Genomic DNA, 22,025 nt, shown 5'->3' with positions numbered 1-22,025 from the left:
AGACTTTGAACCCTATGCCTAGTTTTATCAACATCACACTCTATCATGTATGTATCCGTTTTTAAGAGACTAGTTTATGTGCCAATTTGTTTTCAAAGTTATTCTATTTATTAATTATTGGTATAGTTTTCAAGTAGATTTGAACAAAAGTGATATTGTTAAGATTGAGAAACTGAGATGGAGACACGTGCAATAAATAGAATTGTTTTGGGCCTTTCCCAACTAGGATACTTTCTCATAGTTGGGAACTTGGGCTTACTCAATATAGATTTTGCGTATTTTGTAACAACAAATGTCAAACAGGTTTAGGTCTACCTAAACTAATTCCCTTTGGGCTTTCTTATTCCATATGGGTTTCAGGTTTTGTAACAAGGGCATGTTACAAAAGTTAACCTCTTGTTTCCCTTTCTATTTTGCTTGCTATATATATATATATATATATATAAAACACATTTTTATATCTATATAATTATTTTTTGAGATTTGGGCATGATCGTATCCAAAACAAAACAAAAAGACACTTCTCTTTTGTCTGAAAATATATACGGCGTGGGCGAGTAGAAGGTTTAACGGGATTTGGGAGAAAAACAACAAAGTTTGCAATAACGTAAAATTTTGGCAGTTGCCCATCTTCCAATACTAGTTAATTTATTTTAATCGTAATAATTTTTTTGTGGTCATGCACCAACTCTCAAGAGACAAACTTCTGGATAATGGACCCAACCACGTGAAGTGAGACCCATGCCCTCGGGCCTCGCTAAAGCTCCAACCTCCACCTTTCTGTTTGACTCAAATGGCTCACACTTCCAAGTTATCGTCACGTATTGACGAAATAAATGAGCAAGTGTAACCTCTTATCTATCTATCTATCAATCATGTGGCATATACATGTCAAACGACGAGAGCCGAAAAATCATTGAATTCATGCCCTAATTTTAATAAAATAAATGATAAATACTGTTACATCAGTTCAATAAAATATAAATATAATATATAGAATAATTTGTGTTATGCGATATATTGTTAATTAAATAAACTGTAAATTTATGAAGAGACCTACTTAAAAGCAAACAAAAACCTAGCTAAAGAAAGAGCTAATTTTCAAGATTAATTTGATTGTTCACTTTCCATATCCTAACAGAGCAAATTAATTACATTAAAATAAAATTTATAGGATAATAATTACTTGAGAAGACCCACAGAGTGATTGTAATAATAAGAGCACTAACAAATGGTTTAAAGATACATACACTGATCGTTTCGATAAAATCAGAACCGCAATCATAATTCATAATGGGTGTCTTATTGACAGCCATAAGTGCTATTTCAATCTTCCCAAGGAATATAGTTTTTAAGTAATTAATTAGCAAGAGATGCGTGCCACTTGTTGTTGATTAATCAAATTACAATTTTATTTATTTTTCAAATTACAATTTCTATGTCCTCCCCATGTTGATTAATTAATTATTAGTCTATTGCCTTCTTGTTTTTAAGGCAGCTCAGATTATCATGATTCATGACTCCCAAGCGCACTTAATCCTTGGCCTCCTAAATTATCCAAAAGCCATTACCTTTTTTAATTTTTTAATTTTTTAATTTTTAAGAATATCTCACTTACTCCTAAAGTATCCTGCATTTTCAATGTCTTTCTAAATTTTAAAATATTGGGTTGTAATATTTTATTACAAAACTCGAATTAGTAATTGTTTTATGATTTAGATTAGATCTTATAAATTTAATGATGTACATGTCAATATACATACAGGATGAATATGTTATCACATTATTTAATTTTTTATAATAATGTGATATGATATACGTACAACTGTAAGTAAATTAATGGAACAAAAATAAAAAATTATCCGAAGGACGTACAAGATAGAGGTGAATGATTAGCGACAAAAATGGATTATTTATTAACCCAAAAAAAAAAAAAATCAGAGGCTTTGCCACCCTAGGTCAAAAGGATACCCATCCAGAAGTTCCAGGAAGCCTGGACTGTCCAGAATCGGATGATGATCAACCGAAATCAACGGCGAAGATTCTGCAAAATGCCTGCTCATGATCCATTGTGATTCTCCATTAGATGCCTCAGTCCCGGCAGTCAATGCCTTGTCATTTGTCCTCACTTCCATCAATTTGGCGTCACTCTTGTGAGAGACCTTAGAATATTGCGAATTTTCCGAAGACAGTTGGTGTCTCTCTTCCGCCTCATCAGTAGAGTGCTGTTTGGACGCGCCCACAACTTTCCTGTTTTGCTTTTTGATGCCAAGTTTCTTGCGCAAATGAGTGTTCCAGTGGTTCTTTACTTGGTTGTCGGTTCTTCCCGGCACCCTCCCCGCAATCAACGACCACCTACACAGCAGACACATTTAAGTATCAGCATTTACTACCTTTCAGTTTCTGATGACTTCATTTTTTTTTTTATTTTTTTTTTTTTAACTTCATTTTCACACACCCAATTACAGAAATAGTGTGAAATGAATAAAATTTTGTTTAAAATTTGATCAAACACAGTTTTGTAGGCATGTAAAGTGTCTCCTCCAGAAAGGTAGTTTTCTTTCTGGAAAAATATCCTTCGATTGACAAAAAGCTTTTGGAAAAGGATACTTTTAAGGGCATTGTGATTGCTTCCATGGACATTGTTCTTGTAGTACTACATGTTTGATGATGCTTCAAATGAGCATGGAAGAAACGAAATTAATAAATGAAATTCCAACAAAAACATTGACGTTGGAAGCATGATCTGAGTCAAACAAACGACTAATACTACTAGTCAAACAACATACCAATCTCATCTCTACAGAAAAATAGAAAAAATGGAAAAAAAAAAAAAGAAAAGAAAAAAAAAAAAATGAAGGAGATGATGATGGGAACCTGTTTCCAAGGAGATTATGGAGTCTGATAATGAGATCTTCTTCTTCCTCCGAGAAACCGCCGCGTTTCACAGTGGGGCTGAGATAATTGAGCCATCTTAACCTACAGCTCTTCCCACACCTCTTTAAACCTACGAGAGCCATATTTCAGATATATATATAAGAAGGAATGATTGATGATGAAAATAGATCATATCTTAGTTTAGTTTCTTAATTACCTGTCACCTTAGGGATGCGGTTCCACTTTCCTCTCCCGTGCACCTGTATGTATTCTAGCAGAATCCGGTCCTCCTCCTCTGTCCACAGCCCTTTCTTATACTGATTCTCTTTCTCTGCTTCCATTTTTGTGTTTTTCTGAGAGAGAGAGAGAGAGATGGAGGCTGGGGCTAGTGAAGTAAGCCTGGATATGACTCCTGTAAAGGCTTTGTATGTCTAACGTTTTGGGCTTTTGTTTAGCTTTGGGCGCTGTGAAGCACATGGGTGAGTTTTTGTCAACGAAGCCCTTGTAGTTTTGGAAGAGGCCATGGATTTTTTGGTTTGTATTTAAAATGAAGCAGAGGGAGACAGCAGTTAAGACTAAAACGTTCTTTATTTCATTGTTTATTTGTGGTAGGTGCATTAAGACTACACAAACAACGACAAAAATGCTACCAATAAATTCGAGTAATTTATTGGCATAGGGATGCTGTTCTTTTGCCTACACCATACACTGTTAATTTGCTTTTTATTATTTGTTTATTGAATTATTGTCAATAATGAAATGATTTTTGTACTATTTATTACATTTACAGCTAGGAAACCCAAATGGAACTATTCCTATAACAGGCCACTAGTACTATACAATTGTTGATAATTAGAGAGTTAAACCATGGAGGGCTTTGGTTTGTTTTCTATGCCTAACTATGTTAATTAAGTTAATTGTCTATCGAAGAAAAAAACATATTTTATGTGAATTGTCACTTTATTCAATATATAGACTAATCAGCACAATGGTAAAAAGCAAAACCAATACGGTATCTCTTTGAATCTGGCTTATATATATATATATATATATATATATATATCTCTTCCCCATCAATCGGTACCATATAGTTAGTGTCCTTATTTCGACTCCTCTTGATTTGATTTGTCTTGTGACAAATGCAAAATGAAAGACTGGATCCTCTTGCTTGGAATTGGATCGTACTATTAATTTGTCTCTTCTCTTGACAAAAAAATGAGAGATGAATTGATAGTTCATATATAGAATCGTATTGGGTGAGACGTGCAGGAGATGCAAGCTTGGAATGCCACTCATTCTCAATTACCAATTAATGTGGGAAGCTTGCGATTTTTTTCCCCAATAAATTAAATGTGAATGGACATGTATTCTGTGATTCTAGAACCTAATGAAAGCAAATTAAAACATGCAAGTGATGACTTAAAATGTAAACAGCATGGGAGTTCCATGTACATGTCAGGCGGCCGATGCAACACATTAATTTGCTTAACCAGAAAGACCTTCAATCATGCAAGGAGTGACGAGGCCCCGCCCCACACTTGTGGCCATCCCCTCTATTGTCCTCTTCGGCCCGATACCAAAGCCTTCACTTTTATTTCCTTTCCCACGTTGTCTTTTATTGTGGTCATTTCTTTTTCGGAAAGCACGTTGCCTTTTATTGTTCAAAAAAAGACAGACCAACTCATGAGTAAACTGACCATCGAGTCATTGACTTGCAGATCCTCCTAGCTCCTGTAAATCTAGGGCATCGCTTTGTTCTATTATTTTGCTTCTCTCAGAAATATGCATCCATCACTAGTGTTTATTAATTTTCTTCTTCGGTTCTTCAATCTGCAGCATGTCGCACGCACCAACTTGGTTTTTCCTCCGTTTTGGGATTTTTTTTAATTTTTAATTTTTTTTTTGTTTTTACATAAATTTGATAATTTCATTGATTAAAAATTACGAGCATAAAGCTCTTACAGAGCAGAGTAAAAGCTCTTACAACAGAAAGTATAAAACTCTGCAAAAATTACAACCACATGCTATAAAATTACAAAGTCATAGATATAAAAAAAAAATTATTACAATTAGGTGTTATCTATAACTTCAATATGGTTAAAGAGTAGATCTGCTCCGAGCAGATTAGATCTAAGACATTAGTAGCCAAATTTTCAAAAAAAATTTATTTAAATCGGCCATGAAAGATAGCCCCTTACACCTAATTATCCGTCACATCTAATTATTCCTCCTCACTCATGAGGGCAAATGTAACGAGAAGAAACCACTTATTCAAAATAAACAACCAGCAAGCAGCAGCAGCAAAAGCCGAGGAGGAGGTGAACGGGTTACGGCACAACACAGTGGAAGGTGAACGAACGCATAACGGAGAGGTCGGAGAACACCTACAAACATAAAAAATAAAAAATAAAATAAAAAAAGAGGGGAAGGTAGGAGCGGAGAATAGAAGGGAAATGTTCTCAAAACTATTTTATGAGGAGAAGGGCCGAGAGCTCTGTAGTTTGGGTTAAGATTGGATTCAATTTTTGTTGGGTTAACTTATGATTTGTAAATAAATACATAAATAAAAAGAGGCTACATTATACTTAATTGTGTGGCGTTTTAGAAATATTTAAGTAATCAAAGTCTCCCCTTTCCTTTTTTGCTTAAAAAACAAAAAAAAAAAATCGCCCGCGGCGCGATGGAAGCAATCAAAGTAGGTAGCGCAAAATAAATATGCTCAGTAGTGCCAAACATCTAGTACCATGCATGGTGTAATTGCATTAATACCTTCACCTGTTCACCGACAGAGGTTGGTTTCATCAATTGCCTTACAATATATATATAAATTTTCTCTGAACCAGTAGGGAGGAAATATTTTCTGACCTATGTAAAATAGTGTCAAGTATTTATAAATATTTAAAATATACATTAAATTCTTAATCTCATTAATAGCACTTTATTAACTTAGGCAACATATAATGTGTATTTTAAATATTTACATACACTTAACACTACTTTACATAATTTTTTTTTTTAAAGGTTGTGTTTATTTTATATGAGTTTGAAGATATTTCATTCAGATTGATTTGAAAAAAGTTTCTGTCTATATATATATATATATAAAAAGAGTAATGTTACAAGTTTTTCTTATATCCCTCTTAAGTTCGATTCCTTCAAGAATAATGTAACTATTAAAATTACCATTAAATTTATAATTAATTATTATTAAATTTTGAATAAATTATAATTTTAATAGTCACATTATTTTATTTTTATTTTTATAATTTTTATTTTTATTTTATTTTTTTAAGTGTTGCGCGAGATGTTGGTAGTCGAATATGTAATGAGTAATCCACTGTAGACTTAGCTTTAAATGATGTAGAAATATCATATATAATTATTGCCCTTCCTGCGCCGCACCTGAGAGCAATTAAATGGTCGATATGGATATGACCTACTAGGGGAGCTGCATGCATGGTACAATATCCCCTTTAGTCAATTATTGACGGGAGGTATTTAATTCATGATTAATTTTTTTAAAAAAAAATTGTAGCATCAATAAAAAATAATAAAATATTAATTAAAACTTAAAAAATAAAAATTAAAGTAGCCAGAACACTCCATAACCCTTGAGGGTATTTCGGCCACCCCAATGGTCAAAACGAATAAATATATATCATTTTTCATTTATTATTTTAGTTTTCATTGGGAGTGGCCGGACCACCCAAGGTCCAACCGTGGTGGCCGGCCACCATTTTTTTTTATTATTATTGTAGTTTTTTTTTTAAAAGTTTTAATTAATATTTTAATATTTTTTTACTGAAATGTCACATGACATATTCGTGGTGCTACGATTTTTTTAAAAAAATTTTAGTTATGAACTAAATATCTTTCAATTCATTATGGATTAGAGAAGATTCAGATCTGTCTGCATAGATCTACTCCATAAAGATTAGTCAAAAATATATTAATTCTTCGTACCATACCGTAGTCCGGCTGTAGAGTTTCAGAGTAGTGTTGGACGTTTTCTTGTATTCTTTTAAAAATAATGTAACTTTTTTTAAATTATTATTTAGTTTATGATAAATTATTATTAAATTTTGATTAAATAATAATTTTAAAAATGACTAAAAAAACATAGGAGAAACTTATGGAGTTTTAGTTTCACAAGTCAGAAACGAGCCCAACACGTTCAATTCACCGAATGGGTCCATTCCACTTCTTCAGGCCTGGAGGCAGTGCAATGGACCTTCAAGCCCTGTTCAATATTACACAGTTTCTATATATATAATTTTTTTTTTTTTCTTTTTCTGGCAAGTACAACAAACAGGGGGAATGAGGGAGAGAAATGGAAATCCGTCCAGGCAAGACATTGAAGACGGTATTGTGTAGTGATCATAGATTCATAATGTTAATAGTAGATGCGAAAGTAGATTCTTGGACGGTAGGATTGGTCAACTACCACCTGCAAAACAAGGAAACAATATATCGGCTAGAGGCCTACAGAGAAACCTCTATTAGGAAGAAATCAACTCTTTATCGATTTGGGATGGTGACCCTCTTTTATACTAGATTTTTTGTTTAATTGTCACCTGGTGAGCTCGTGATTGTAGATATTCCTAGGCTTTTTAGCCTTTTTAACGAGTACGCTTTTATGTTAGTTGAATCTAGGCTTATTTATAATTAATTCAAACTTTTGAATTGAATTTTTTACTACAGTGTTCCAAGTTCCAACGTTTATCAACATAAGTAATGCTAGGAACCATATTTGAATTTTGATTAAATGGTAATTTTAAAAGTCACATCAACTTTAGGAAGATAAAAAAATAGTTCTTAACATTAGTCTCCCAACACAATATTTGTAGATTGATTGCTTTCCCTTTTCTGGGGAGGATTTGTTCCTGAATCATTCAAAATAATTAGGATAATTTCATCCATCGACAGCAAGAACCACAGAATAATGGGCCACAAACAAAAGGAATGAAAATGATTAAGAGCACTCAGCACTGCTGATCTTGATATTCATTCTCACTCTGTCATTCTAATACAGAGATAATAGTATTCAATACGATGCAAAATTGACTAGTTTTCCATTCTTCTCATGGAATTGGGTGTATGACTACCTTTCCAGTTGCTCTGTTTGTCTCAATATATGAGAAAGCCTCCACAATCTGGGTGAATGGAAATGGCCCCTTGGGGTCAATAACCGCCTTCACCTTTCCACTCTCTAAAAATGGGTTCAGTTTTCTCAGAACAGCTCCATTGGAAGTGACCACAAATCTGAAGCCAGGAGGGGTGACAGCACCGGTTAGGGCCACAACGCTGCCCCCTTCTTTCACTACCTTCACTGCCTTATCACACTGCCCTGTCATTATAGAAAACAAATATAAATAATTTTCACCAACCTATCATGAATTAATCTAAACGATGGAGGCATGGAAGACAAGTACCAAAATCTTACCAATAGCATCATAGACAACATCAAACTTTTCTGTCAAATCTTCAAAGTTCTCCTTGGTGTAATCAATAGCCAAATCAGCACCCAAGCTCTTCAACAACTCCAATTTCCCAGTGCTTGAAGTGGCTGCAACTCTTGAAGCACCGAATACTTGTTTTGCTAGCTGCATCAACAGAACAAATAATAAAACAATAATTAAAAAAGAAAAAGAAAATAGAGAAGTGGGATATCTGGAAATGCCTCACTTAAAGGTTTTATCTTCACTTAGGCATGTAATTTTCCTCTTTTTCTAATGGTAGTTAATAGGCTGATGAATAACATAGGAAAACCAGAAATCAAAAGCAGGAGAGAATCATCAATGTTATGTAAACATGTTCACGCAAGTAGTAAGTAGATGACAGAACAAATTTGCCAGCAAACACACCCCCATCAGTAATAAAAGTGCAAACAGATTGGATATGATGACAGATTGAGATCAATCACTTCCATGGAAGAACACGAGACAAGTGAAAATAAGAGGATATATAATGTTGTAAAGGTACAAGAGATGGCATTAGTTATAGCTCAATCCGAGATTTAATCAGATATGCAGATTGAACAAATAACACCTCATCAAATTGAAAAGGATGCACAGAACAAAAATTAAAAGGCATTCTTTAAACAAAATTTGAGATTAACAAAATACAACTAAGTTTTTCACCAATTAGTTAGAAAGCCTCATAAGTCATACCTGAATTACCAAGCTTCCAACTCCACCAGCACCATTCAACACAAGAATAGATTTACCAGCAGAAAACCCTGTCCTTTCTAGACCCTCGTAGGCAGTCTCGATTGCAAGAGGTAGCGCAGCAGCCTGAACAAAATCCAGATTCTTTGGCTTTGGAGCCAATAATTTTTCCTCAACGGCTGTGTATTCCGCAAGAGAGCCAAACTGGTTAGGCCCTTCCAATGCTTTCTCATTTATGTCTCCATATACTTCATCCCCCACTTTTAGGTCCTTTACTTGACTGCCTACTTTTACCACCACACCAGCAACATCATAGCCTGGAACAGTCTACGGCCAAACAAATTGAAGCCCCATAGTCAATATTCAAAAGAACCCACCACACACCACAATATCATATATGATAGATAGACATCATAAGCCCACAAATTTCTCAAACTCATCCAATAAACAACAAAAAACATCAAAAAACATTGAAATCCCAACAGATAATAACAAAAATTCCCTAACACATTATACTTAATTGCTGAAAAAAAAGTAAAAATTATGGAAAAACCATACCCAAAAATTCAATCTCAAGACCTCCATTTCTTTTTAAGTTAAGAATGGATTCTTGGGTCGATAACCAACAAACAAATTTGATCAAATTTGTTAATTCCTAGTCTTCCTCGCATTATCTCAGTAACCAAACAAACATCCCAAAAGAAAACTGACAAAGACAATTACCGGAAGAGGTGAATCAGTGGCCTTGAACTTCCCCTGCCTCCTCTTAAAATCGACAGGGTTAAGTGCCGCCGCGACAACCTTGATCAGAACCTGATCCTCCTTCACTTCCGGCACCGACACCTTGGAGTCAAGCTTCAAAACATCCACACCGCCGTATTCCCCATATACCCACGCCTTCATTTCAGAGGGTACGGGGGACAGCTTAGACGCATCAGTAGAAGCAGGCGCAGCTTGGGAATTAGCAGAGACTCTGAGAGGGAGCGTAGGAACCCGGGTTTGGGCGAGAGAAGTAGGGCTGGTGGTGGTGGAAGTGGTTTTCTTCCTATTTTCTCGGAAAGTGAGGGAAAATCTGAAGGGAGAAAGTGGGTTTGGTTGTTGTGGTGAGAGAGAGTGGAAGGTTCTGAGTTGAGAAGCTGTGGATGTGAGCATGGCTTGGCTCCCAATTTTTCCAACTGCCTCTAACGGCTTATCTGTTCGCTCTGTTTTTCTGACATTTTTATACGACGCTTACCGTACAGTGTGTGCCCGTACCGAATGGGCAACAGAGAAGCATTTGTGTGGAGGTTACCTCCTTCGTAATCCATGTCCTCCAATAGTTGCTTGCCAAATCAGATATCAAAATAGGCGTTGTTTGGCCTGCATAAAATGGATTAAACATACTCTCACGCTTATATATATTTTTTTCTTTCTTGCATATCCAAGTTGTATACTAATAAATTATAATTTTTATAATTAGCTTATTGAGTTATTTAATTAAAATAGAGTAATTAAATATTTAATTATCTTATTGTCACAACCCCAAGCTACAAAGATCAAAAGTAAATTTATTCCTAAAAATGTTTAAGATGTTGTTAAGGATATTGATCAAGAACTAATTCAACAAACCAATCTTCGGCAAATGATAAGATAACTTCTGAGTTTTCAATTAAAGAAAATTAAAGATAAAAACAAATACTATTTTGAACGTATTTGTATAGTTTTAAAACACTATCACCTATCTGCATTTGTTAAATACTATATATCACGTAATTATTTTATTATTTTTGCATTTGTAAACAGGTACTTTACATATTATCTCATTAATATACTATTTCTTTTTCATATCTCTCTTTTCCTAAAATTTTCTTATATTATTTATCTCTCCACATCTATATATATATTTTTTATAAAAAAAAAAAGTTGAAAAATAAGATATTTAGGAAAAATACAATAAGAAAAAAAAAATTAGATCTTTAGGGAAAAAAAAAATTAAATGATATAGATAAAAAAATAGATAATTAGATGTATGGTGTCTTTTAAAACTCATTAGCTAAACTAAATAAAGTGGATTCTGAATAGCTATTTCGCATAAAAATATACATAAATCAACGTGAATGCTCTAACAATAACTTATTTAAGAATACATTGATATTACTCAAATAATGTAATGCAAGATGGAAATTAAGCAAGGAAGAATAAGTTTCTATATTATCTATGTTTACTTTTCTCTATTTGCTCAAAATATGTAAAGATCAATGCTTTGATAATTATATTAACTTTCTAATTACCTTCAAAACATAAAAAAAAAAAAAAAAAAAAAAAAAAAGATTAATGAAATAAATTACTTATTATTAATTTGTTCCTTCTTTAAACATTTTGGCAATATTACATATATGTCTTTTCAAAATGAAATTAAATAAATTTTTGTTATTTAAATTCTGTTAGTAAAAAATATTTGGGAATCCATTTTTGATAAACAAAAAAAACACTTTCAATGAAAATGTGGTCAATTTTAACGCATTTTCCAAAATCGAAGTTGGGAACAGCCGAACAGCGTTTAGAGAGCGAGAGAGAGAGAGAGAGAGAGTAAGCACGTGTAAGGTCAAGATTTGTCGTCACGTGATTGAGACCAAGGGTCATTATTCTTTATTCATACCAAACCTTTTCTAGAGCCGACTGTGACGGCGTCTTCGCATTTTCAGATCCCTCTCTCCAATTCGCACATTCTCTCAAAGGGCTCTTCGAAGCAAGGTGATCCACAACCCTTATTTTTTCGATCTCATTCTTCTTCACTTTAAATCTAAAGCTTTTCGTTATCTAGAATTTGAGATCTTTTTATTTATTTTTTTATTTTTGGTAAGTACAATTTGAGATCTTATTTAACATTCTAATTTCTCCTTATTTGTTTCTTATCTGTAAAAGCAATTGGCGTCTCGATGTTGGATGTTTAGTTCGTATTTTGCTCTGATTTCTCTTTGATCCGTTACTTCAACCATCGAAATCTGAAATTTTCGGAGGAAAATTAGGGATTTTTTGTTTGTGTTCGATTGAGGAATATAGAAGGTGATTGATAATATGCATGAGTTTTAAAGGTGTAATTTTGAGATTTAGAAGAATCCTTGAATGTGTGTATGCAATTTATATGCAAGTCCTGCATTTGATCCCACGAATATATCTATGATTTGTTTGGTGGATGAGAAGATGTGGTAGAAAGATAGTCATTAGAAGTTGGATCTTTTTTTTTTTTTTTTTTTTTTTTTAGAGAAACTGAGGGGCCAACTCAATTTGGTGGAAGACGTAACTTGAGGTGGATTGGTTTCCAAATGACGAAATCATCTATCGCTTCCAATATTTAATTTTCTCTTTTCTTTTGTTTGTCTACTCAGCAACCAAAATAAGCATAATGGGCTTTTCTTTCTGGTTAAGAAAAATTGAGAAAGCCATAAAAACTACAATATTCCCCCTGCCCCGCCAGTTCTGTATCTGTTACAGTGTTCAATTCTAGTTTATGTTTTTGTCTTACGAAATGATTTACTGCTGTGTGTTCTTGTAGACTTGTCAAAAATGGCAGAATCTAAACCAGGATTGAGGAAACCAGTGTTCACTAAGGTTGACCAGCTTCGCCCAGGCACTACTGGGCATACTCTCACAGTGAAGGTTGTCAGTACCAAGATGGTATTGCAGAAGGGTCGTGCCGATGGTCCTCAAGTACGCCAAATGCGAATTGCTGAATGCTTGGTGGGTGATGAGACAGGAATGATTATTTTTACAGCTAGAAATGATCAAGGTATGTATCTTTGAACTATGGACTATTTATAATTTTTCTATGTTGTGGCAGTGTATTGTTGCTGTTTTCATTTTTGAAGGGGTTTTTAGATCTGTAGTGGATTTATATAACATGCATCAAGTGTAGAGAGTACTCATAACAAAAGAAGAGTACAGTGTTTTGTCTAATCTCTTTGGTATGGTTTGTAAGTGTTTTATAAGATCATGCTGTATTGATCAATGTCTGTCTGTCCATAGAACATTTTTTTTTTCTAGAAAATTTTCATATTATGCATTTAAGAGGTGACTGTAGACATAGGTTGGTGGCACGTATCTGAATGGCAGATTAGGGAGTAATTAACATGGCTGATTAACCTGTCATTTGGTAAAAAAGAAATAAGCTTTAAGTTTTACTTTTTTTATTGAACAGTCAACCATCTTTGTGAAGAGGAAAGTTGGCTTGTGGCTGGGTGTTCCTATAGATGGCCTGATGCAGTTATTTGATTGATAGACCTGATTCCCAATTGGTTCAAGAGGCTAGAGTACTGTTCAAATAATGCAAGTGTTGCTCTTGGTGGGTGTGTTTATGCAATCAAAAGAGTGGCCCTCTTCTTCAGTTTTAGACTGGTTTTTATGTTATGGACTGTCTAAATATGAACTTTTTAGAGTTAGAATACTGTGCTAATATTGGAACTATTGCATGCAAATGCATTTAACGGTGTAAGCTCTGTCCTGCAAACCATTGTTTAAATTCTATATGTACATCTTTGATGATTCCAGCAAGGGAGCACCAACTGAGCCTTTTCTTTTCCATTCTAGATCCTCTGCTTTGAAATGGGGTGCTTTTTAGTATAGGTGATAAGAGTATTGAGAAGTTTCTACAAGTAATTAGATTGGCTGGTTAGTATTTAACCTTGTGGGGCCAGGATTAGAATACTTGTTCAATCAATCTGATATGAACATTATGGATATCTGGGTAGGTTGTGAAACATTTAGGAGATTCTTTCCACCAGCAATGTGGTAAGCTGTGATTCATTGTCAATGAATGCCCCAATATAATGGCTTTGCATCACTCTTAATTAGCAATTATAGTGCATCGTTGATATCAAAGTATTCATTTCACCGCTTGCCTATGAACCTTTCCAAAATTGGCCATATGGCAATCAACAATGCTAATTTTATGTGAAATGTTTGGACAAGTGCAAATCTTAGCATATTTAATGCTCTTAGTTGCACTAGAATAAGGAACACATGGCACGGACTCCTCATTCTGCGGTGATCAAGCTGCTGAAAGTTTAAAATTAGCATCAAGTGGAGTATACACTAGTTTGGAATTCGACATACCAAAACCTTGAAACACCTTCTCAATGTACTTTTTGTGTGATAAGGACAATTTTCCTGCTTCCTATTCTGGTGAATCTCCATCCCTAATTTTTTTTCCCCCATGCATCGCCCAAATCTTTCTTTACAAACTCATTACTCAGTTGAGTCTTCAATCTGTTAATCTGTATCATGCTTTTGGCAGCAATAAGTATATCATTCACATAGGGCAATAAGTAACAGAAGAACCATCTGAAAATTGTCTCTATGAATATAAATTTGGGTGATTTAGGATTGGAGTGGCATATGTTCCTTATATTCTGTTATGAAACACCAATCAAGTCCAAACAATTCATAAAAAAAAAAAACATCTCTACTACTATTATTTTGGGTGAGTTAGGATCGGAGTGCCATAAGATGTATCCTTTCACTCCGTAGACATCTATAAAATATACATTTCTTTCCCCTAAGCTCAAGGTTACTATCATTTGCATGACTCATGGTGAATTTATACAATTATTATTGATTCTTTTTGGAAGGTTATGACACATGGTGACATTACAATGAAGAAAATTGCCACAGCAGTAAATTTAGTAGATATGTTGACTAAACCAATTCCTGTTCTAAAGTTTAAGCATTGTTTGGACATGACTGATGTTTGCATATTGTGAGTTTAAGAGGAAAAGTCATGAGGAGATTTTGTGTTGTGACTTGATAAAATTCAAGTGACGGTGGAGATTTGTGATGTGACTTGAAATCTATCAAGTCTAAATCACATGAAAAGTACAAGTTTTTTTTTTCCTATATGGGATAAGAAAGCATTAAATACTCTTGTAGAAGTCCTTTTCCTAACCGAATATGTAGTCCTTCTCTGAAGTGGATTTTTTTTGGCAGCCTACACTAAAGGCCTAGTCACCTTTCACTCTTGCAAAAAGGGACTTGCATTTTGCCAGAAAGAAAAAAAAAAAGTGAAACGAGAGAGAATTTTCAGTCACTCTATGGCTCACGTGAAGCAAATAATTTTTTTCTTTGGCTTCTTAGTTTTGGATCAGGCCATTGCACAAGAGAGTTAGAGAAAATTGTCTTTTATGAAAAGCTCTCTTTTGGGAGAATATGAAGCTTTGTGTCTATTGCGATTTTGGGTTTGCGTGGTTTTTTTCTTCACCACTATTTTGTACTTCATTGTATGATAGTGGAATTTCTTCTTTTGATCATCTTAGCTTGTGGATGTAGGCTTTTCAAGCCGAACCACGTAATTCTTGTTGTTTTATATGATTGGTATATTTTAATTTATTTTATTTCTTCTACTTTGCGATCCAAACTATCAATTTATCATAACAAGATCTAACTGATCATTTGCTTTACATAAACAGTAACCTGTCAATTGTATAGTTTTAAATGCTTTACCCCATGTATGTCAACTGTATAGCTTTAAAGGAGCACTTTTTCTAGCAAATTTGAATTATCCAACTTTGTTGAATTTATTTGAACTGGAGGGATTTGCAAATGACCGAAATTTAACTTTTTTTCTTCTTTTTTATATGTAATTCAATTGTAATTATTGTTAAGAGTCAGTATGCGTATAACTGGTTAAATTTTACGAATATATTAATTTGTGATTACTTTTGGACAGGCATGAAGGTTTAACCTCTCTTTTTTATTTTTTTTCGTGAATAACCACTAACTAAATACCGTCATTTGTTTGAATTTCCCTTCTTTAATTGTTCTGTTTATTGTTGATGTTGTTTAGTGGACTTGATGAAAGAGGGTAGCACTGTGATCCTGCGTAATGCTAAAATTGACATGTTCAAAGGATCGATGAGGCTTGCTGTGGACAAGTGGGGCCGTGTTGAAGTCACTGAACCTGCCGATTTCACCGTGAAGGAGGATAACAACCTGTCACTGATTGAATATGAACTTGTGAATGTTGTGGAAGAGTGACTTTCCGGGACAGTGTCTACTTTCCTATTACACCCTGACCCAAAAATAAAATCAATGCAGAAAAAAGAAAATTACTGTTCTCTATGGCGCACCCGAATTCTCTCAAATGCTTGTTAAAGTTCACGTTTAGGTAGAAGAAATCTGGAAGCTAGTACGACCAAAGTTGTTTCTACCTTTGCTGCAGATGCGGTGGAACCATCGGTTGAACCTCCAAGCAGATGGCGATCGATGGCTGCAGCTTGATTAAGATGGAGCAACTGGCTTTTGGATCTTGCTTTTGTTTCTTTACTATCTTTTTCTTTTTGGAAGAGTATATGTTATTGCCCATCACATTATGCATTTGATATTAATATTATGCGCTCCATGTCTCTAATACTCTGTATACCTTCAAATATTTTTGGCTGCATGACGTTTCTATTTCACGTTCTTTTGCTGTGAAGTTGTATCTGCGTGTCCACCTGCAAAATTCATTATTCTTGATGGGCAAAAAGGGTCGTAGGAAGAGGATACGACGAAATTTCCTGGTTTGGTTTGGAAATTGAAATGGGAATGAACAAGATCCTGCTCACAGCTCACCTGTTTTTAGGTTGTTTTCTGTGGGGGAAAATTGATGAATTTGAAAATTTTTATGGCCTCTGTTAGGATTTTCTCTGAAATTAATAGATGAAACCGCTTGTTTCATTACTTGGTTTCTGCTTGGGCAGGGAGCAGCCTCCTCCCTCTGGATCTACAATTTTACTTGCCCTTTACAATTTGTTGAGGGAATTGTAGAGCATCTCCATCCATCTATGATACCTCTAAACAACTCCACTATTAACAGTAAAGGAGAAACAGTTGTTAGTGGTTGGGACTAATTAGTTTGGTGAGAATGAGGTTTCTGTTCTCCAATTACACCACTCGGACCACAAGGGTTTGGTGACCAACTATATGTGTAATGCCATAGTAGGTTTAGAGGTGGTAATATAAAAAGAGGAAGATTTGAAATGGGCCAGCCCTCTCTTCTTTTCACAGTGATTAAATTAAAAAAATGCCATGCGTAGTGTTTAACGTTTGGTGAATATCATACCCTTCTGCGAGTGTTTTAACTCATATTTGGTTTGAAAATAGCCATCATGAGTGCCTGGTCGAACTTGTAGAACTGTTTATGTACTTTTCCATGTTGAACAACCCAATTGATTTATTCTGTTGTAGACAGGTAGTTTGCTCGCCTAATGCTTCGTATGAAATATGCTCACTCATACGAACACAACCCGGTTGCCTGTTTGTAACCCTAGCCTGTTGGATGTAGAGCGTTGTGCAATTGGGATCGGTTGCAATTGCTTGCTTAGATTGCAGCCCGATCCACCCCTGCATAAGAAAAGCATTCCATAGGGTCAATTTGCCCGTACAGGTGCTCGAGTAGTCTAAAGCTTGCTCAAACAAATAAGTTATATTAAGAGCTTCTCTCAATTGTCTGCGGGCAGAAAATTTCAATCCAGGTATTATGTTGGAGACAAAGTGTATGAAGTGGCTGCAATGCTTAAGAGAAGAAAGAGTTAGTTTGAAAGTAGATGTATCATGCGATAATTAAACGCTTGATTAATTATGATAATATAAACTTTTGAAGTGACAGATTAGAGGTTCTGAATACACCCATTTTGCGACAAAATAAACAATTCTGAGTATGTAGAAGAAACAACAGCTTATCCATCAGTACAATGCTTCTCATGGGTCAGTGGCCTTAGCCTAGAAGAAGTGGATGTGTTGTATAACTGTTTATGGGAACAATTGGCCCTACTTCTAACTACCACCCTCTTAATTTGTCTTTGCACACAAGTGGGTCTCTAGCTCCACACATTATCATTCCCTCAACACTAGCGAAAGGACCACTCACATGGCTTATAAAATGAAAAAAAAATAATAATAATGCACCCGCAAAATAGAGAAACAAATATGTGATCGATCATGGGCATTACGATTCAGAGACGTCACACGAATATATATTGAATTAGAAAGGGTGGTGAGGAGAATGATGTCAAGAAGACAGACAGAAAACCATATAATTAATCTAACGATACTGGATATAGGGCATGTCCTTTATTCTCTGCTCCATTTTTAGTTACTTGGAAAGTTTCTTTTTATCATTCTCTGATTGTCATGATTACGTCATTCAAGCCTAGCTAGCTACCTAGTTCTGCTGTAGTGGCTCGATCTCCATGGATAAATCATGTGCTTGGCAGCTAAGATCGATTTCTCGATAGTGCTTTGAATTATTTTAGTAGCCATGATCTTCAACATACATTTGAGTGTACGTGTATATGTTTATGTTCAGGCTTTGCCTGGCGTGGGTGGATCTGCACATGTTAAAAAGCTCCTAGACTGCTGAAATTAGCATGCTGTGGGCCTTTGTACATTATGCACATAGATTTTTCAAGCATTGTACTTGATGGCATTAAGCTCATATGGTACAACACATTTCTGGAGTAAGTGATCTTCAACAAACCCTAATTTTTGAATGCGGAAACAGCTACTTTATAATGAAGAGAGATTATCAATGTATTAAAGGAAATAAGTTGTATAACAATATTTGATATGATATCATCTCCTGGTCCACATCTATCAAAATCCCATTTGCAGGTAGCTTCTTTTGGAAAGTTCAATTGCACTGTGGAAAGGCACAGAGAAAACATCTACAAACCAACTTTTACTTCATGTTCACTCACCCGTACGTAGGATAAGATGACAGTAACACCAATGGGCATATCTTGAAAACCGTATAGAAAGAGCACTCAATCTTTTTGAACTGGCTCGAATGTTTGAGCAGTGTTGAGTACTCAAGTTTGAGAAATTATTTAGTATGTTGCTTAAATATATGTAATTAATCATATAATAATGCAGGAATTATGATATATATATATGCAGCAAGCATCTCTCTCTCTCTCTGATCTCTAGATCTCTCTCAAAGTATTTTGTTAGAAAAGAAAAAAAAAAAAAGGCATCACCTTAATTATAACTGAGATACTCTGACAGAAAATTAAACTCCAAAATTATACCCAATGTTGGCACAACTTGTAGGGAGTTGGTAGAATCTTTTCCAAATATAATCATAAACTTAATTAACCTCGAAATTTGTGATGGGTTGTCATATCTCGAGATCAATATTGGGTGTACATGTGAGATCACTTCGAGATCCGCATCAAGAACTACTCTCCTCTCCTCCTAATGATAGAACTGTTGTTTCTTATAAAAAGAAAACTTTTATCCTTTTCTTTGTGACAGGAGAGGAGACCTCTTAGATTATTCAGAACCTTCCTTAAGAGTATCAAAATGGACAGTCTTGTTAACTCCCCCCATTGCACATTTTCCACGGCCAATCACAATCACCAATATCTAACTTTTGTTTATTAATATCATCAGCTCTAAAAAAGATTCCAAAACTAGTCTATATATATATTTATATATGCTGGAGTACTTTTATATGATTTATGACTAATTAAACAGAAACCCAAATGAAAGTCTACTGATCCATGTCCAAATTGAAGGCCAGGGAGATGTATCAGAATGAAATGCGGAGGTGCATTGGTGTCAGTGTCTGTTCTACACACACAAAAAGAGAGAGAGCCAACTTGTTTTATATATATAACATGTGGATTCATAGATCAAAACTTGGTCTTGGTTACTTTTTTCTCTAAAAAAATTCAAAACTCTTTTCATGTTTATATGTATAAGTCAATTCTTATTACTATTCAAATAAAACAAGAATAAGAAGAAAAAGCTTTTATAAAACAATCAACAACGGTTCCCATTTTGCGGGTTAAGCAGAGTGGCACGGGCACACATGGTTTGCAGGCAGAGAAATGTGGTCCATTGCTAGAAAATAGAAAGCAGAATTCACCAGTCAGAAAGCAATATTCATAAGACTGCTCTCTAGCGAGATATCAAAGTTATAGGCAATGTGAACGCAAGAATCTGGTTCCCTTTTTAAATAATGGGGCTCCTTTCTTTCTCTATTGCCTATTGGAGTTGGTATACAGAGGGGGAGAGATGAGGGATCGATCATGACAGAGATATTAACTAATGGGGGGGGTGGGGTGGCATGTGGGTTTTCGATCGGCCCTGCACCTAAACCATTATATATGTTAATTTTTGTATGCTCCACTTGGTTTTAGCCACTTCAAAACGCTCGTTTCGGTTTAAAAAATAGCGATTTCACTTTTTGCCTGCAGGATCGTTGTTCAAATGTCATTGAAAATGAGAGAGAATGAATTAAACAGGATCATGTATGGGAAAAGCTGGAAGCAGTGGTGAATGAATACTAGCTAGCCTGAATATGAAAGGCACTATGCATTTTCTTTATCAGGGAAAATGTTTTCCGCGTGTCCCACACCACACATAAAGTTGAGATTGGATAATCTCTGGGAATAACCGAATAAGAAAGGTTTTCGATATTCTATATGGTGGGGTTTTGTTTGTAAATGGATATGATTGATAAGGTTTTTTTTTTCGGTGATTCATCAAGTACTTGGGGCCTGGGAGATGGAATATGGCAAAGGAGATTGACATAATGGGGCGTTTTTAAGGAAAAGCATAATAGAAAATCGCTTAATCATATCTAAGTGTTTAAGCATATGGGTTTAAGCCTAACTATATTAATCATTCACTCCCACACGTGTAAAGTCAATAGGATAGAGTTGGAAAAATGAGATACATAGAAGTAGTTTAGACAAAATGTGGAAGGGTTAAAACAGATTTGAGAAGGAAAAGAATTGGGTTGCAAACAAATGTTAAAAAAAAAAAAAAATGGACATTATCTGCAACAGCATTAGAGACCAACAGGGCAATCTTTCTCTTCTTGAGAGATATCCCAGTAGATCACTTACCCAAAACAATAGATGATAGACCTCACCAAATCACTGATGCTTTATCCTATTATGATTTGAAATTTTGATCAATTTTATTGGAAGAAATACCCAAATTTGAAAGATCAAGCTTAAATTTTGTTGCTGAAAATGATCCACAGAGACAGAAATTGTGCACCTTTCATTGCAAGCAGATTAAGTTTTTTAAACAAGTTGAATTAAATGATTAAATTCATCATTTTCCTATCAAATAAGCTATAAGAGCATTTACATTGGTTTATGCAGAATGACTAATTAAAACCCACTTTATCTAGTTTAATTAATGAGGCTTAAAGGACACTATATATCAGATTTTTTTTTTCTTTTTATCTATATCATTTAAATATTATTTCTTTATTTTTTTTTTTCTAAGGATTGTATTTTTCTTAAAGATCCTGTTTTCAACTTTTGGGTAAAGAGAGATGTGGAGAGAGAAATAGTATATTAATGAAGATGGATGTGTGAACAGTGCATATTACATGTAGCGGTGTGCACTGGTCACAAACGCAACAAAATATATTTTACATTTGAGATCCATAATTTGAGCTTTTTTAGCGTTTTTTATTTATTTTAAATAAAAGTAAGAAATTGCTAAACTAGTGTGAATGATGCTAATTCAATTTGGCAGAAGTAAAGGAAAACTCAGTTTAATAATGGCCTACTGGCTGTCAAACTTCAAACTTGGAAACTGCAACCAAATGGCACCTGGCGGGGATGAGATCCCCTCCAATTACAGTAATTGGAGGGGGGGATCTCAGTCCCCCACATGGTATAGGTCTTCAATCTCTTGATCGTAACCATTCCCCGCACTTATTGGCCTGTGTTTCCATGTGCAGCAGAATTGAAGGCAATTGATGGGCCATGAAAAGAGCAGTTGGTGTCATCATAGCCGTACAAATCTTAGTATCAGGAAAAAAAAAAAAGGGTTTAGTTTAAGGTCCATTCATGGAGATTGGCACTGCCCATTGTGTGCCCAACAAAAAAATGTGTTCCAAAACTCAGGATAGACGTTGCATTTGAAATAAACGAGGATCATTCATTTATTGATGCCTCAACCTCAACCAACTCTTGTGTAGGGTTTGGCAACTTCTTTAAT

The 22,025-nt window shown here is 34.7% G+C and overlaps 3 protein-coding genes across 3 annotated transcripts; 1 reads left to right on the top strand and 2 right to left on the bottom strand.

Annotated features, from left to right (window-relative positions):
• Positions 1–1,754: 1,754 nt before the first annotated feature.
• LOC132179049 (transcription factor WER-like) lies at positions 1,755–3,395 on the bottom strand. The gene is made up of 3 exons (XM_059591670.1): positions 3,095–3,395; positions 2,878–3,007; positions 1,755–2,355 (listed from the first exon to the last, which is right to left on the bottom strand). Exons 1-3 carry the CDS (start codon positions 3,216–3,218, stop codon positions 1,938–1,940), a joined length of 672 nt encoding a protein of 223 aa, XP_059447653.1. The 5' UTR covers positions 3,219–3,395; the 3' UTR covers positions 1,755–1,937.
• A 4,451-nt stretch (positions 3,396–7,846) lies between these two features.
• LOC132177844 (2-methylene-furan-3-one reductase-like) lies at positions 7,847–10,273 on the bottom strand. Its single transcript, XM_059590315.1, has 4 exons — positions 9,768–10,273; positions 9,048–9,371; positions 8,321–8,480; positions 7,847–8,224 (listed from the first exon to the last, which is right to left on the bottom strand). Exons 1-4 carry the CDS (start codon positions 10,194–10,196, stop codon positions 7,959–7,961), a joined length of 1,179 nt encoding a protein of 392 aa, XP_059446298.1. The 5' UTR covers positions 10,197–10,273; the 3' UTR covers positions 7,847–7,958.
• A 1,395-nt stretch (positions 10,274–11,668) lies between these two features.
• Positions 11,669–16,474, top strand: LOC132178996 (uncharacterized protein At4g28440-like). The gene is made up of 3 exons (XM_059591601.1): positions 11,669–11,777; positions 12,580–12,813; positions 15,862–16,474. Exons 2-3 carry the CDS (start codon positions 12,591–12,593, stop codon positions 16,050–16,052), a joined length of 414 nt encoding a protein of 137 aa, XP_059447584.1. The 5' UTR covers positions 11,669–11,777; positions 12,580–12,590; the 3' UTR covers positions 16,053–16,474.
• Positions 16,475–22,025: the final 5,551 nt, after the last annotated feature.

This window comes from Corylus avellana, chromosome ca4 (assembly GCF_901000735.1).
Source record: "Corylus avellana chromosome ca4, CavTom2PMs-1.0".
Classification (NCBI taxonomy): Eukaryota; Viridiplantae; Streptophyta; class Magnoliopsida; order Fagales; family Betulaceae; genus Corylus; species Corylus avellana.
Note: the sequence above shows the minus strand (reverse complement) of the source record. Positions and strands in the feature narration are given on the sequence as shown.

Coding starts and splice junctions, on each gene's coding strand:
- LOC132178996 (XM_059591601.1), top strand. CDS start 12,591: ATGGCAGAATCTAAACCAGGATTGAGGAAACCAGTGTTCACTAAGGTT. Junction 12,814..15,861: donor TACAGCTAGAAATGATCAAG/GTATGTATCTTT, acceptor GATGTTGTTTAG/TGGACTTGATGAAAGAGGGT.
- LOC132177844 (XM_059590315.1), bottom strand. CDS start 10,196: ATGCTCACATCCACAGCTTCTCAACTCAGAACCTTCCACTCTCTCTCA. Junction 9,372..9,767: donor CCACTGATTCACCTCTTCCG/GTAATTGTCTTT, acceptor GTTTGGCCGTAG/ACTGTTCCAGGCTATGATGT. Junction 8,481..9,047: donor TTGGAAGCTTGGTAATTCAG/GTATGACTTATG, acceptor CTGTTGATGCAG/CTAGCAAAACAAGTATTCGG.
- LOC132179049 (XM_059591670.1), bottom strand. CDS start 3,218: ATGGAAGCAGAGAAAGAGAATCAGTATAAGAAAGGGCTGTGGACAGAG. Junction 3,008..3,094: donor CCGCATCCCTAAGGTGACAG/GTAATTAAGAAA, acceptor TGGCTCTCGTAG/GTTTAAAGAGGTGTGGGAAG. Junction 2,356..2,877: donor CATAATCTCCTTGGAAACAG/GTTCCCATCATC, acceptor TCTGCTGTGTAG/GTGGTCGTTGATTGCGGGGA.